This window comes from Clarias gariepinus, chromosome 20 (assembly GCF_024256425.1).
Source record: "Clarias gariepinus isolate MV-2021 ecotype Netherlands chromosome 20, CGAR_prim_01v2, whole genome shotgun sequence".
Classification (NCBI taxonomy): Eukaryota; Metazoa; Chordata; class Actinopteri; order Siluriformes; family Clariidae; genus Clarias; species Clarias gariepinus.
This window is the reverse complement of record NC_071119.1, coordinates 8,714,799-8,728,399: the sequence shown is the minus strand read 5'-3', so window position 1 is coordinate 8,728,399 and position 13,601 is coordinate 8,714,799. Positions and strand designations below refer to the sequence as shown.

Sequence of the window (13,601 nt, the reverse complement as noted above, 5' to 3'; positions counted from 1 at the left end):
TAAAGGACTGTGCCATTTGACCAATCACAGCAGTGAGGGATCACATGTTTAGACAGACTGAATCTTCAAACTGCTTCACACGAGTCGTTTACCAATCATTTAGAAATGGGGTAAAATTAAATCTATTTTTAAAGAAAACTAAAGTGTTTTTTGACCTTGCGTACATGTAAACCTGTTTTAAGAGACTCATTAAGCAATATTAGCAACCTTTAAAATGGCATAATAGGGGCACTTTAAATATTAATGCTCCAGTTTAAAAATGGCTTATGCATGTCCATTGAGGACGTTTAACTCTTGGACAGAAAATGTAATGCTTAATTTATCTACTTACACAAATCACAAAATTTCCCCAGGTATCTACCTCTCTCCCTCTGTATAATCTGGTTTCTCTCTATAGTCAGATCGTTTTAACTGGTCTGTAGCTGGTTGTTTTCTGTGTTCAGTTTTCTGTATTGGATCCACAGCTCTGTGACGGCAGTCAGCAGGAGAACACACAGCAGTACCACACACACTGCAGTCAGTCTGTAACACCGTCTTGTGCCATGTCTTGTGCTACAGTTAAATGGATACAAAGGCATATATTTTAGTGACATCACATGGAGAACATCACATATTTAGTACATCACATGGAGAACATCACAGTATCCAGACATCACTGTAAAACTCCTGAAGGCATGCTGTAATGGGTGGCGCTTTGGGCTGATTTTAAATAATCTGACATGCAGATCAGAATCATGTCATCTGTTCTCTCTCTGCACCACTGCATTTCTGCTCATTTGCATGAAGAGGTGCCCATAAGACTCCAAGTGCAGATTCAAGTACACAAACATCTAGGAGCACAAAACAAATGATCAGGGGTGGAAATGATTTTGACTTAATAATATGTCAATTTAAATATTTATTTTGCTTTATTAAAGAAATACTGTACTTTATTTAACACATAATCAACATAATAAAACGAAAGATTGTGAAAACCAGTGAAGACAGCAGCTAATTACAAAAAAGCAGATACAAGACAACCTAACTGTTAACACCTGGGTGCATAAATAAGGAAACAAATCAAACATAACTAGACACAGCTGTGAACACCATAGACACCATGTTAAAGTGCCCAACTTTACAACAGAAATGTTTATAACATGGTACAAAACAATGAAAAAAAATGAAAAAAATGAAAAAAAAAAAAAAAACAGTTTTGACCAAATTAATTTTCAATTCATTATAATTGTATGGGGCAAATTTATTTTTATTTTACTTATCAGTTTGCAATATATTAAGCTATAAAAATTATGCATAATTTGGGGTGTGGCCGATTTAAGTGAAGGCTCTGGTTAGATTTCCAGCCAGTGCCCAAACCCCAGCCACTAGATGTAGTGCCGGTCCCAAGCCCGGATAAAATGGGGGGGTTGCGTCAGAAAGGGCATCCGGCGTAAACCTGTGCCAAGTTGTTGTGCGGACTGGGTATTCCGCTGTGGCGACCCCTTGCCGGGAGCAGCCGAAAGACTGACAACGTAGGTTTCAAACTGCTAGCTGTCTAGCTATCACTTTAGCTAAACTGCTAACTTTTTAGCAGATTTTCAGCTCTTTCAATGTTGACAGTCTGGCAGTGGCAGAAACCACAGTGCCTTGCTAAACGTTTCCCAAATGTGAGACAGCATTCTCCACTACAGAGTGTGTGTACTGTCTCACCATTGTGCCTTCTCTGCAAGCAAGTTACCGTCAGTGACAAAAAGAATGAACATGCCTGTTCAATCTCAGGAGATTTGGAGTCCGAGATTATAATTTCTATTTGTGGAGGCCAAACCTAATAAAACCATCTCTAGACCACTGGACACATTGTAATATATACTGCACATGCAATTTAGTTATCTTAAGTGATTTTTAAGGCTGTGAAACCTAAATCTCGCAGCCATTTTTGCACAAATGTGACTGCTAAGTCAGCCAACAGCAGTTCAGTCCCAAATAAGACACCACAGAGCTGGAGTTCATACACATTACTGATGTAAAATCTGTAGCGTTCCCTAAACAAAAATGAATATAGAAATTAGCTCTGGAAGTAAAACAGGTGACACCGTGATGGTTACAGAGTTATTAACAGTAATGAGGATTTTACAGACACAACACACACACACACACACACAGATACACATGTACATTTAATTTACTGCTTTTCATTTACATACAGCAGTTCAGTTAAAGATTCTCTTCTCACAGATCCAATTATGCTGTCTATTACAGGGATAATCAGCCCAGTTCATCACAGGATCAGTCTTATCACCAGTTACAACACAGTTCTCATGTGTACCACCATTGGGTTCTGTCTGTCCCCAGAACCTGAAGGAGAGAATCAGAGGATCTGCTGTGTTTCTCAGACTAATGAAGAGTCAGTAACTGTATCAGAAGTAAATTATTAGTTCAGTGATTTCTTACCCAGTGATCAGTGTTGTATCGTCCACCCACTTCCACTTGTTCTCTCTGTTACTCAGACCAATCCAAGCTCTTCTGTAGTTCGGTAGTTTATTGATGAATTCCTGTCATGATTGTAATAAAATATAAAAATAAACATCTCTCTCTTTCTATCTCTTTCACACACACACACGCACACACACACGCACACACACACACACACACACCTGTTCCTCTGTGCTGTTTATGATCACCAGGTCTGCTCCTCTCTCTCTGCAGTTCTCTCTGCTCTCAGTCCAGTTCTTCCTCTCAGTAGAGATGTAGTAAAGACTTAAGCTGAAATAAATCCATCCTGGTGTAAGAAGATTTTCAAGATAGGACAGAGAACAATGTTACTAAACAATGAACAATGTTATTTGACAAAAACAAAAGCGCAATAGTATTACTACAGACTAGCTGCTATGCTATGAAGCACATACAGTAATAACAGGAGCAGAATTGTTTCAATGATGTGATGTTCTTTAATAACCATGTGGTGGGTTTGCAGTAAAGTATTACGTACCCAGTTTAGAAAATTTCAGGATTTCCTTTTTTTCCCATTGTAACTGGTTTCTCTCTGTAGTCAGGTTGTTGTAATTGGTCTGTAGCTGGTTGTTTTCAGTAATCAGAATGTTGTATTTGATCCACAGCACTGTGATGGCAGTCAGCAGGAGAACACACAGCAACACCACACACACTGTGGTCACTCTGTAACACCTGATCCATGCAGTATCTCCTCCTAATGATGAATGGCCACAGACACATTGAGGATTTTTCGGACACAACACACTGACCTACAGAGATACACATGTACATTCAATTTACTGCTTTTCATTAACATACAGAAATTCAGTTAAAGATTGTCCAAATTCTCCTCCTCCTACAGGATCTGCATTCTCATAGACATCAACCATCATCTCCACCCACTCACAAACACACTGACAAATCTCTAATTTTTTAAAGCTTTCCTTACATGCAAGGTTTAAACCTTAACACTTACGTTTGTGTAAATCTGTGTCTCTGTCTCACTGCCTTCAGGGTCAGGGTCATTACCATTGAAAGCATCCACACTCTCATAGATATCCACCACCACTTCCATTCGCTCAGAAGAACACTCAAGCATCTCTAATGTATAGAAGACTCACTAAAAAATAATTAGCTGTGTCTGCGTGTGAGTGAACTACTGCACTTCCTTCCTATTGTACACTCAATTAAATGTGCTGCTGTCAGTAAAGGAAGTTACACATTAGAGGAGGAGCATTAGTGGTGTCTTTTAGTCAAAGTGTGATGACATAGACTACCGTTTGGGGTCACTTTCCAACTCCATGATCGTTCCTGATTTAATTACTTTCTACATTGTAAAGGAATGCTAAAGGTGTCCAAAAAATGCATTAATCTCCTTTGAACAGTTAATGGTGAGATGTTTTTGCTACTTCTGCTCTGTAAAGACTTCATAACGCCTCTAATCTGAGGTGCTGTTAATTGGTCATTTTTCAGGCTGATAACTCTAAATGAACTTCTCGTCTGCGGCAGAGATAGGTTTTGGTCTCGTCCTCCTGGAACGGCCTTCATGAGAGCCAGTTTCATTATGGTGCTTGACGGATTTTGCAAATGCACTTGACAATACGGTTCTTGCAAGAACTATTACAGAAAGGCTGACCTCTGTGTCTTAAAATAACAACTAACTGTTGTTTTTGTTGTTGTTACTATGAGGGTTGCCCACTAGAGGGCACTGTGTTTGTTTTGTAGTTTTTGTTGGTAGACTCGGTTTCCCAGAAGGCACCTCGATCAGGTGATGCGGGTGCTCACCTGAACGAGGTAGCTCATTAGTCACATAATAAATAGTTGGTTGTTCTGGGAAACTGGGTCGAGCATTCATGTGAGTTCTGTTAAGTGGGCCTTTGTTTTGTCTGGTTATGCTCTGTTTTAGCTTCTGGAGCTTTAAGTATATATTTGTCTTACTTTGTCTCTGTGTCTCCTAGCAGGATTAGCCTCTAGGAGAATTAGCCTTTTGTGTTTACCCTCATGTGTGAGTAACCTTCTTTGAATGTGTTGTTCTTAGTCTGTATAAATACTAATTAGTGCACTACTAACCTGCTTGGATCTTAGTCTAACGATACGTGACAGTTACATAATTACCTAATTCCATATGTTATTTTATAGTCTTGAAATCCCCAGTATTGTAGAATGTGGAAAATAATTCACTAAACAAAAACAAAGAAATTTGCAAGTGACCCCAACCTTTTGAACGGTAGTGTATATGAAATGTGGTGATATATTAGAGGCTCCTTTTAAAGTATAGCATTTCTATAGATACGAAACATACAATGCTGTTAATGATTTATACATTGTACCAATTCGTCATATTTTGTTCCTCATAACATTAATACACAAAGCTGTTAAGATTTTCGCCTGCTGCATTTAGTATATTATATAACAGTATGTTAAATTATGTCATATGAATTAGTCAACATGTTTCTGTAGTATATCTTGAAATATGTGTAGATTGTACTTTTCAGAAGTGTTTAGCTTTACTGTGAGGTAGTAAGACAGAATTGCAGCTGGTCTAAGATCAAAGTTAACCCAGGCTCCCTTTTAATATGTCGAAAAATAGATGTACATCACATAAGCATGCAAAGGTGCTTTAAAACATGTTTACCTTATAACTCGATGGTGTCTTTTCTGTTATGCTGTTTTCCATCTTATTAACACCAAAATAGAGTGATACAAAAGGAAGGAAGCAAAGCTTTAAAGCTGCATTGACTTTGAAAAATCTAGAAGTCTTTCTGCATTTTGCTGCTGATTAAAAAAAAAAAAATCATTTCATCATGTAATATTCCTGGCCAAATACAGTACATAGACCTTTGACTACAGTTCATTTTTTTTCTTCAAACATTGTATATTTGCCAGGAACTTATTTCTAGTAATTAGTTGACATGCAGAAGATGTTATTTAAGATGTAATTAGTTCTATAGTTACTTGTTTCTGACAGGCAAGTAGAACAAACATTTTCATTTAACTCCAAGACACAGTTACTCCAAGACAAGGACCTGGTTGTGGTTCTCGAATGGAAAGTTGCATAATAAACCTATCTATAGTTTGTTGTTTTTTATAGCATCACATTTGTCTTTTTCTGTTCATAAAGTTCACTAAATCATTATATCAATTCGCACATGTTTTGCAGTATATTATCACTTACCTAATTTGAAAAATCTCAGCAGTTCTTCGCTTTCCTACTTTAACTGATCTCTCTCTACAGTCAGGTTGGTGTAACTGGCTGTTTCCTGTAGTTACAGTATGATGTCAAATTTGATCCACAGCATTGTTATGGCGGTCAGCAGGAGAACTCACAGGACACACACTGCAGACAGTCTTTAGTATCTGCTCCGTGCACATTCTGATTTTTTGGAAGAGGGAAGCAATTTACATAGAGACTTGTTTACTCTCAGCTTGTGTGTCCTAAACACAGCACTGTCGACAGCAAGTGTAGGTGCTGCAAAGCAAAAGTTGTGTTCCTACCGCTGATATCCTGCTATTAATGCTGCAGAGATAAAATAACTCAGATCAGAAGTCATTCTAAAGAGACCCGTGTGATGAGTTTAGACGTTCCTGTTTGTGTCAGTGTTCTCTGTCTCTGTGTTGGGGTTATGACCTCTAACAGTGTCTGCACTCTTGTAGATATCCACCACTCTCTCCACTCGCTCTCCTCTCATTTCCTCAATGCATCATACACACAGTCTAACATTTTTAATCTGTTACAGACTTAATATGTACTGGCTGTGTGTCTGTGAGGAAATGACTGTACACTCTGTGTAAATGTGTGTGTGTGAAATCAGGGAAAGTTCCCTTATTACAGTGCCATTTGTCAGTTAAGGAAGTTGCCCCACACGAGCTGAGCTGCCCCTGGATTTCTGTGCTTTAGTTAAGCTGTCGTTATAACAGATCTTAGGGAAAGTCAAAAAAAAAAAAAAATCATATTAAAAACAAGAGTCAATTTGAAATGTTTCTCCAGTGCTTCATCTCCATTTTAAATCTCACAGAAAGCTTAAATAGGAAAGTGTAGACCTGTGCCATCTCCTAATAGTCACAGTGTCATGGTCATCAGCCAAACCTACAGTGGCTTGCAAAAGTATTCGGCCCCCTTGAACATTTCCACATTTTGTCACATTACAGCCACAAACATGAATCAATTTTATTGGAATTCCACGTGAAAGACCAATGCAAAGTGGTGTACACGTTAGAAGTGGAACAAAAATCATACATGATTCCCAACATTTTTTACAAATAAATAACTGAAAAGTGGGGTGTGCATAATTATTCAGGCCCCTGAGTCAATAATTTGTAGAACCACCTTTTGTTGCAATTACAGCTGCCAGTCTTTTAGGGTATGTCTCTACCAGCTTTGCACATCTAGAGACTGAAATCCTTGCCCATTCTTCTTTGCAAAACAGCTCCAGCTTAGTCAGATTAGATGGACAGCGTTTGTGAACAGCAGCTTTTAAGATCTTGCCACAGATTCTCGATTGGATTTAGATCTGGACTTTGACTGGGCCATTCTAACACATGGATATGTTTTGTTTTAAACCATTCCATTGTTGCCCTGGCTTTATGTTTAGGGTCGTTGTCCTGCTGGAAGGTGAACCTCAGCCCCAGTCTCAAGTCTTTTGCAGACTTCAAAAGGTTTTCTTCCAAGATTGCCCTGTATTTGGCTCCATCCATCTTCCCATCAACTCTGACCAGCTTCCCTGTTCCTGCTGAAGAAAAGCACCCCCAGAGCATGATGCTGCCACCACCATATTTGACAGTGGGGATGGTGTGTTCAGAATGATGTGCAGTGTTAGTTTTCCGCCACTCATAGCGTTTTAACTTTTGAAAAAAAGTTCCATTTTGGTCTCATCTGACCAGAGCACCTTCTTCCACATGTGTGCTGTGTCCCCCACATGGCTTGTGGCAAACTGCAAACGGGCCGACTTATGGTTTTCTGTTAACAATGGCTTTCTTCTTGCCACTCTTCCATAAAGGCCAACTTTGTGCAGTGCATGACTAATAATTGTCCTATGGACAGATTCCCCCACCTGAGCTGTAGATGTCTGCAGCTCGTCCAGAGTCACCATGGGCCTCTTGGCTGCATTTCTGATCAGCGCTCTCCTTGTTCGGCCTGTGAGTTTAGGTGGACGGCCTTGTCTTGGTATGTTTACAGTTGTGCCATATTCCTTCCATTTCTGAATGATCGCTTAAACAGTGCTCCGTGGGATCTTCAAGGCTTTGGAAATATTTTTGTAGCCTAAGCCTGCTTTAAATTTATCTAACTTTTTATCCCTGACCTGTCTGATGTGTTCTTTGGACTTCATGGTGTTGTTGATTCCAATATTCTCTTAGACAACCTATGAGGCCGTCACAGAGCAGCTGTATTTGTACTGATATTAGACTACACACAGGTGCACTCTATTTAGTCATTAGCACTCATCAGGCAATGTCTATGGGCAACTGACTGCACTCAGACCAAATGGGGCTGAATAATTATGCACACCCCACTTTGCAGTTATTTATTTGTAAAAAATGTTTGGAATTGGATATAGCGCCATTTGCTGTAGCATTGGAGGTTTCCAAGCTCCGTCAGACTGACAAATTTTTCAACTTTTTCGTCCCCTTACGAAGAGTGAACATATAACATAAGTATTTTATACTATCTTATAATATATTAACTCGAAACGCGTGTTATATCGATAAGTTTTAATTGTTTTGCAGCACACCGCTTTTAGCCGGCATTAGCATCGGTAGCCCGTTAGCCCGGCTATCACAAGTTTGTTTATGCTTCTTCACACCGATTATTTCCATTTCTATACACCATATCGGTTGTGTCTCTGCCTCTGTGTGCAGGTGAGGATACATTGGAGCTGCACTTGGTGGATTTGGAGCTGGAGGCCGTGGAGAAGCTGATCCGCCACCTACAGGTGAAGCTGGCCCTGCTACAGCAGCAGAAAGCCATGCTGGAATCGTCGTGGACTGACGCTCACCTGTCCCAGGTAAATTCTCTACGTGAGAATTCTCCTATAACCACAATCCCGCGTGTTTCTCTGCCCAGGTCCAATGCACCAAGGACACAGCCCACCTAGGATTCCTTTACCCCGGCGCCTGGATAGCATGAAGCCTGGATACTGCAGCAGCGGAAGACGCGCGCCATGCCCCGGCGAGGACCTCTCCCCCCACCTTCGCCACGAGATCTCGACCCGAAACTGCTTCGCTCCTCTCTCCCCTTCCTGATTTCTTATTGTTTTGCATGTTTGTCACACAAAATGTTTCTGATTATCAAACACATTTAACTATTAGTCAAAGATAACACAAGTAAACACAAAATGCAGTTTTTAAATGATGGTTTTTATTATTTAGGGAGAAAAAAAAAAAAACCTACATGGCCCTGTGTAAAAAAAGGAATTGCCCCCTGAACCTAATAACTGGTTGGGCCACCCTTAGCAGCAATAACTGCAAATCAAGCGTTTGCGATAACTTGCAACGAGTCTTTTACAGCGCTCTGGAGGAATTTTGGCCCACTCATCTTTGCAGAATTGTTGTAATTCAGCTTTATTTGAGGGTGATTTCTTGATTGAAACAGGTGTGGCAGTAATCAGGCCTGGGGGTGACTACAGAAATTTAACTCAGGTGTGATAAACCACAGTTAAGTTATTTTTTAACAAGGGGGGCAATCACTTTTTCACACAGGGCCATGTAGATTTTGAGTTTTTTTTCTCCCTTAATAACGTAAACCTTCATTTAAAAACTGCATTTTGTGTTTATGTTATCTTTGACTAATAGTTAACGGTTTTTGATGAGCAGAAACATTTAAATGTGACAAACATGCAAAAGAATAAGAAATCAGGAAGGGGGCAAATAGTTTTTCACACCACTGTATCTACCTCTAAAGTTTGGACTTCTCAACATTAGAACCCTTGCGCCTAAAGCACTTATTGTTAACAAGCTTCAGTTAGTGCAAAATGCAGCCGCCAGGGTTCTCACTAGATCCAGAAAATATGATCATATAACCCCAATAATATCATCCTTGCAGTGGCTACCTGTTCAGTTTAGAATTAAGTACAAAATATTATTACACTCGACAAAAATATAAATGCAACACCTTTGTTTCTGCTCCGATTTTTCATGAGATGGACTTAAAGATCTAAAATTCATTCCAGACACACTATATTACCATTTCTCTCAAACATTGTTCACAAATCAGTCTAAATGTGTAATAGTGAGCACTTCTGCTTTGCTGAGATAATCCATCCCACCTCACAGGTGTGCCACATCAAGATGCTGATCTGACATCATGAGTGGTGCACAGGTGTACCTTATACTGCCCACAATAAAAGGCAGTTTTTTGCTTTATTGGGGGTCTGGGGACTCAGAACCGGTCAGTATCTGGTGTGACCACCATTTGCCTCATGCAGTGCAACACATCTTCTTCGCATAGAGTTTATCAGATTGTCAATTGTGGCCTGTGGAATGTAGGTCCACTCTTCTTAAATGGCTGTGCGAAGTTGGATATTAGTGGGAACTGGTACACGCTGTCGTATACGCCGGTCAAGCACATCCCAAACATGCTCAACGGGTGACATGATTCAGCGAGCAAGTGTGTGATGAAGCTTCAGGACTTATGATTAGTTAGTACTGTTTACTATAACACTGTGACTGTGATCTCTAAATTCTACGTTGTCCTACGTTGGTTTTTTTGTGTGACTTATAATGAGTTCTTCTGGATCTAACCAGAGCATTAAATGACAAGAAATTAGGAGACTCGGAGCCAGTGTTCCACAGAAGATTTATTTTGCACAAATCACTCAGCAAACATAATTTGCAAAATATTAATTTTATACTGAGGTGTCAAACATATGAACCCCATGCCAGGGAAAAAAAAGAAGAAAAAAAAACAATAGAAGAAAAACACAATCAAGGTCATAAACATCATGTAAGAAATAAGTGAACAGGGACATTTACAAAGATCATGCTGATGTAGCAGGTATGCTTTTAAAACGTATTTTATGATTCCATATTGACATGACTATATTTGGAATTCCCATGTCCTCATGCTGTTTTGGGGAATGCTAACCTTTAGCTTCTTCCCAGTCTGCATGTGAATTCACACTGGTAGGTTACAAAAGTTCGGCAGTGATTCAATTAGATGTTTATTTTAAATAATAGACGATTTCACGCTATATACTAGTACAGTTGTGATTATAAGTCACTCAGTGAAGTACTGTACATATATTTTGTTGTTTATTTTGTCTTATTTTAATGAATGTAATCTCATATGATTTCACAGTGCACAAGTGCACATTACACATTGCTGCCATGTGCTGTTTTAATTGCTGCACAAGTTCTCAGGTTGCCTGTTTCTGTTGTCCAGATTCAATAAATGGGGACATGATAGCAAGAGTTTTGGTGTATTGAGGTCTGGTTTATCACATGTGTCATGTTGGGGTGGTAATGGCTGATCGTGTTGCCGTGGACATAAAAGGCAGGCATAGGCGCAGAGGGGTGTTTTAACCAAAAAAGTATTTTATTAACATGTAACAAGGAAACATAACGAACACTTGCATATCATAACCTGCATTAGACATCACCAAGGCACTAGGACAAGACACATACAGTAGGTGAAACACAAGCTTACAGATGAAAACAGAGGCTCTAATGCCTGGTACACAGGAGAGAAGCTCTATAGCGAAACACAGGCTTACCGACGAACACACAGGACGTTACGGACAAGCTAATAATGGAGCTGAGACACACACACACACAGACCAGGGACACACACACACACGCACACACCAGGGACACACACAGACCAGAGACACGCACACACCAGGGACGCACACACCAGGGACACACACACCAGGGACACACACATGCACACACCAGGGACACACACACCAGGAACACACACACAGACCAGGGGCACACACACACACACACACACACACAGACCAGGGTCACACACACAGACCAGGGTCACACACACAGACCAGGGACACACAGACCAGGGACACACACACACAGACCAGGGGGACGAGAGATGGGACTAGAGACAGGACTACGGCTAAAGCCATGACAGTCAACTAAACATGGCGATTAGCTAAACATTCATTCAGCTAAACATGTCTTTAGCCTAACAAAACACATAGCTACACCTACCAGATAGCTAAACATCCAAAAGGACTACAGCGACACTAGAGGGAATAGAGAGGGGGGGGGGAATAGAGGGGGGGGGGGGGATGAGAGGGGGGGGGGAATAGAGGGGGGGGGGATGAGAGGGGGGGGGGATGAGAGGGGGGGGGGAATAGAGGGGGGGGGGGAATAGAGAGGGGGGGGAATAGAGGCTAGAGACACAGAGGCTAGAGACACAGGAAAACTAGGGAGACCAGCGACACAAAAAAACTAGGGAGACACAGAGAGACTAGGGAGACACAGAGAGACTAGGGAGACACAGAGAGACTAGGGAGACACAGAGAGACTAGGGAGACACAGAGAGACTTACACAACCTGGAGAGACACACAAGACAACACAAAACCGAGGCAGCTCCACATTTAAACGCAAAAGACTAATCTATGAACACAACTAGAGCCTTGGGACATGTTTCTAGGTTAAGGTACAAGCTAAATCAAGAAAATCAATATAAAACTAACCCACATAGATGACAGTCAACTAATAACAAACATTCAATGCTCGACCCAGTTTCCCAGACTAACCAGCTATTTATTGAAGATTTAATGACCTGCCTCGGTTTAGTGAGCTCCCGCATCACCTGACCGAGGTGTCTTCTGGGAAACTGAGTCTGCCAAACTAAAACTACAAAAACTAAACAGTACCCTCTAGTGGCGATTCCTTACAACATGACACAATGCAGATAACACTCTGTTACACTTACATTAATTAAATCTTAATGATTGTACCATATCTATATTAAACATTAGAGAAAAAAATAATAAATAAATGAACTCCTCACTTGTCAGACGGACATTTCTAATCATGCCAGGAGTCTCTTCCTATTAGGTCTGTTTGTATCTAGTACATAGTTGGGCTACAAGTAATAGCTTGCAAAACACACGAATAACCAATAGAATACATACACTATATTGCCAAAAGTATTTGTTTGCCTGCCTCACATTCAATTTAATTCAATTCAAGGTCAGACACTGATGTTGGATGAAAAGGCCTGGCTCACAGTATCTGTTCTAATTAATCCTAAAGATCAGGTTGAGGTCAGGACTCTGTGCAGGTCAGTCAAGTTCTTTCACACCAAACTTGCTCATTCTTGACTTTATGGACCTTGCTTTGTGCACTGGTACACAGTCATTTTAGAATAGAAAGGGGCCATCCCCAAATTGTTCCCACACATTTGGAACCATGAAATTGTCCAAAATGTCTTGGTATGCTGAAACATTAAGAGTTCCTTTCACTGGAATTAAAGGGCAGAGCCCAAGTCCTGAAAAACAACCCCACATCATAATCTCCCAACCACCAAACTTTACAGGCACAATGCAGTCAGACAAGTTCTCCTTGCAACTGCCAAACCCCAACTCATTCATTGGATTGCCAGACAGAGAATCGTGTTTTTGTCACTCCAGAGAGCACATCGTCACTGCTCTAGAGTCCAGTGGCAGTGTGCTTTACCGCACTGAATCTGATGCTTTGCATTGCACTTGGTGATGTCAGGCTTGGATGCAGCTGCTCGGCCATGGAAAACCATTCCATGAAGCTCTCTATGAACTGTTCTTGAGCTAATCTGAAGACCACATGGAATTTGGAGGTCTGTAGCTATTGACCTTGCAGAAGGTCGGTGACAGAAAGTGTCTCAGCATCCACTGACCCCGCTCTGTGATTTTACATGGCCTAACACGTGGCTGATGTGCTGTCATTACCAATCACTTTCAATTTGTTATAATACTGTATATACTACAGTTGACTGTGAAATATTTAGTACAAAAAAAATCATTTATTGCACAGGTGGCATCCTTTCATGGTACCACACTGGAAACTGAGATTCTGAGAGCGACCCATTCCTTTACAAATGTTTGTAGTTCTTGATTTTATAGACCTGTAAGCATGAAAATGATTGGAACACCTGAATTCAATGATTTGGATGGGTGAGTGAATACTTTTG

At 40.5% G+C, this 13,601-nt stretch overlaps 1 protein-coding gene across 1 annotated transcript in view; it reads right to left on the bottom strand.

Moving 5' to 3' along the window:
- Positions 1–1,708: 1,708 nt before the first annotated feature.
- LOC128508497 (asialoglycoprotein receptor 1-like) overlaps positions 1,709–13,601 on the bottom strand; it is a 357,167-nt gene continuing 345,274 nt past the window's right edge. Inside the window, exons 6-9 of the mRNA XM_053479843.1 lie at positions 2,969–3,080; positions 2,634–2,758; positions 2,431–2,531; positions 1,709–2,334 (exon numbers count right to left, since the gene is read on the bottom strand). Coding sequence (XP_053335818.1) covers positions 2,190–2,334; positions 2,431–2,531; positions 2,634–2,758; positions 2,969–3,080 — 483 coding nt within the window. The 3' untranslated portion in view covers positions 1,709–2,189. The remainder of the gene's footprint in view (positions 2,335–2,430; positions 2,532–2,633; positions 2,759–2,968; positions 3,081–13,601) is intronic.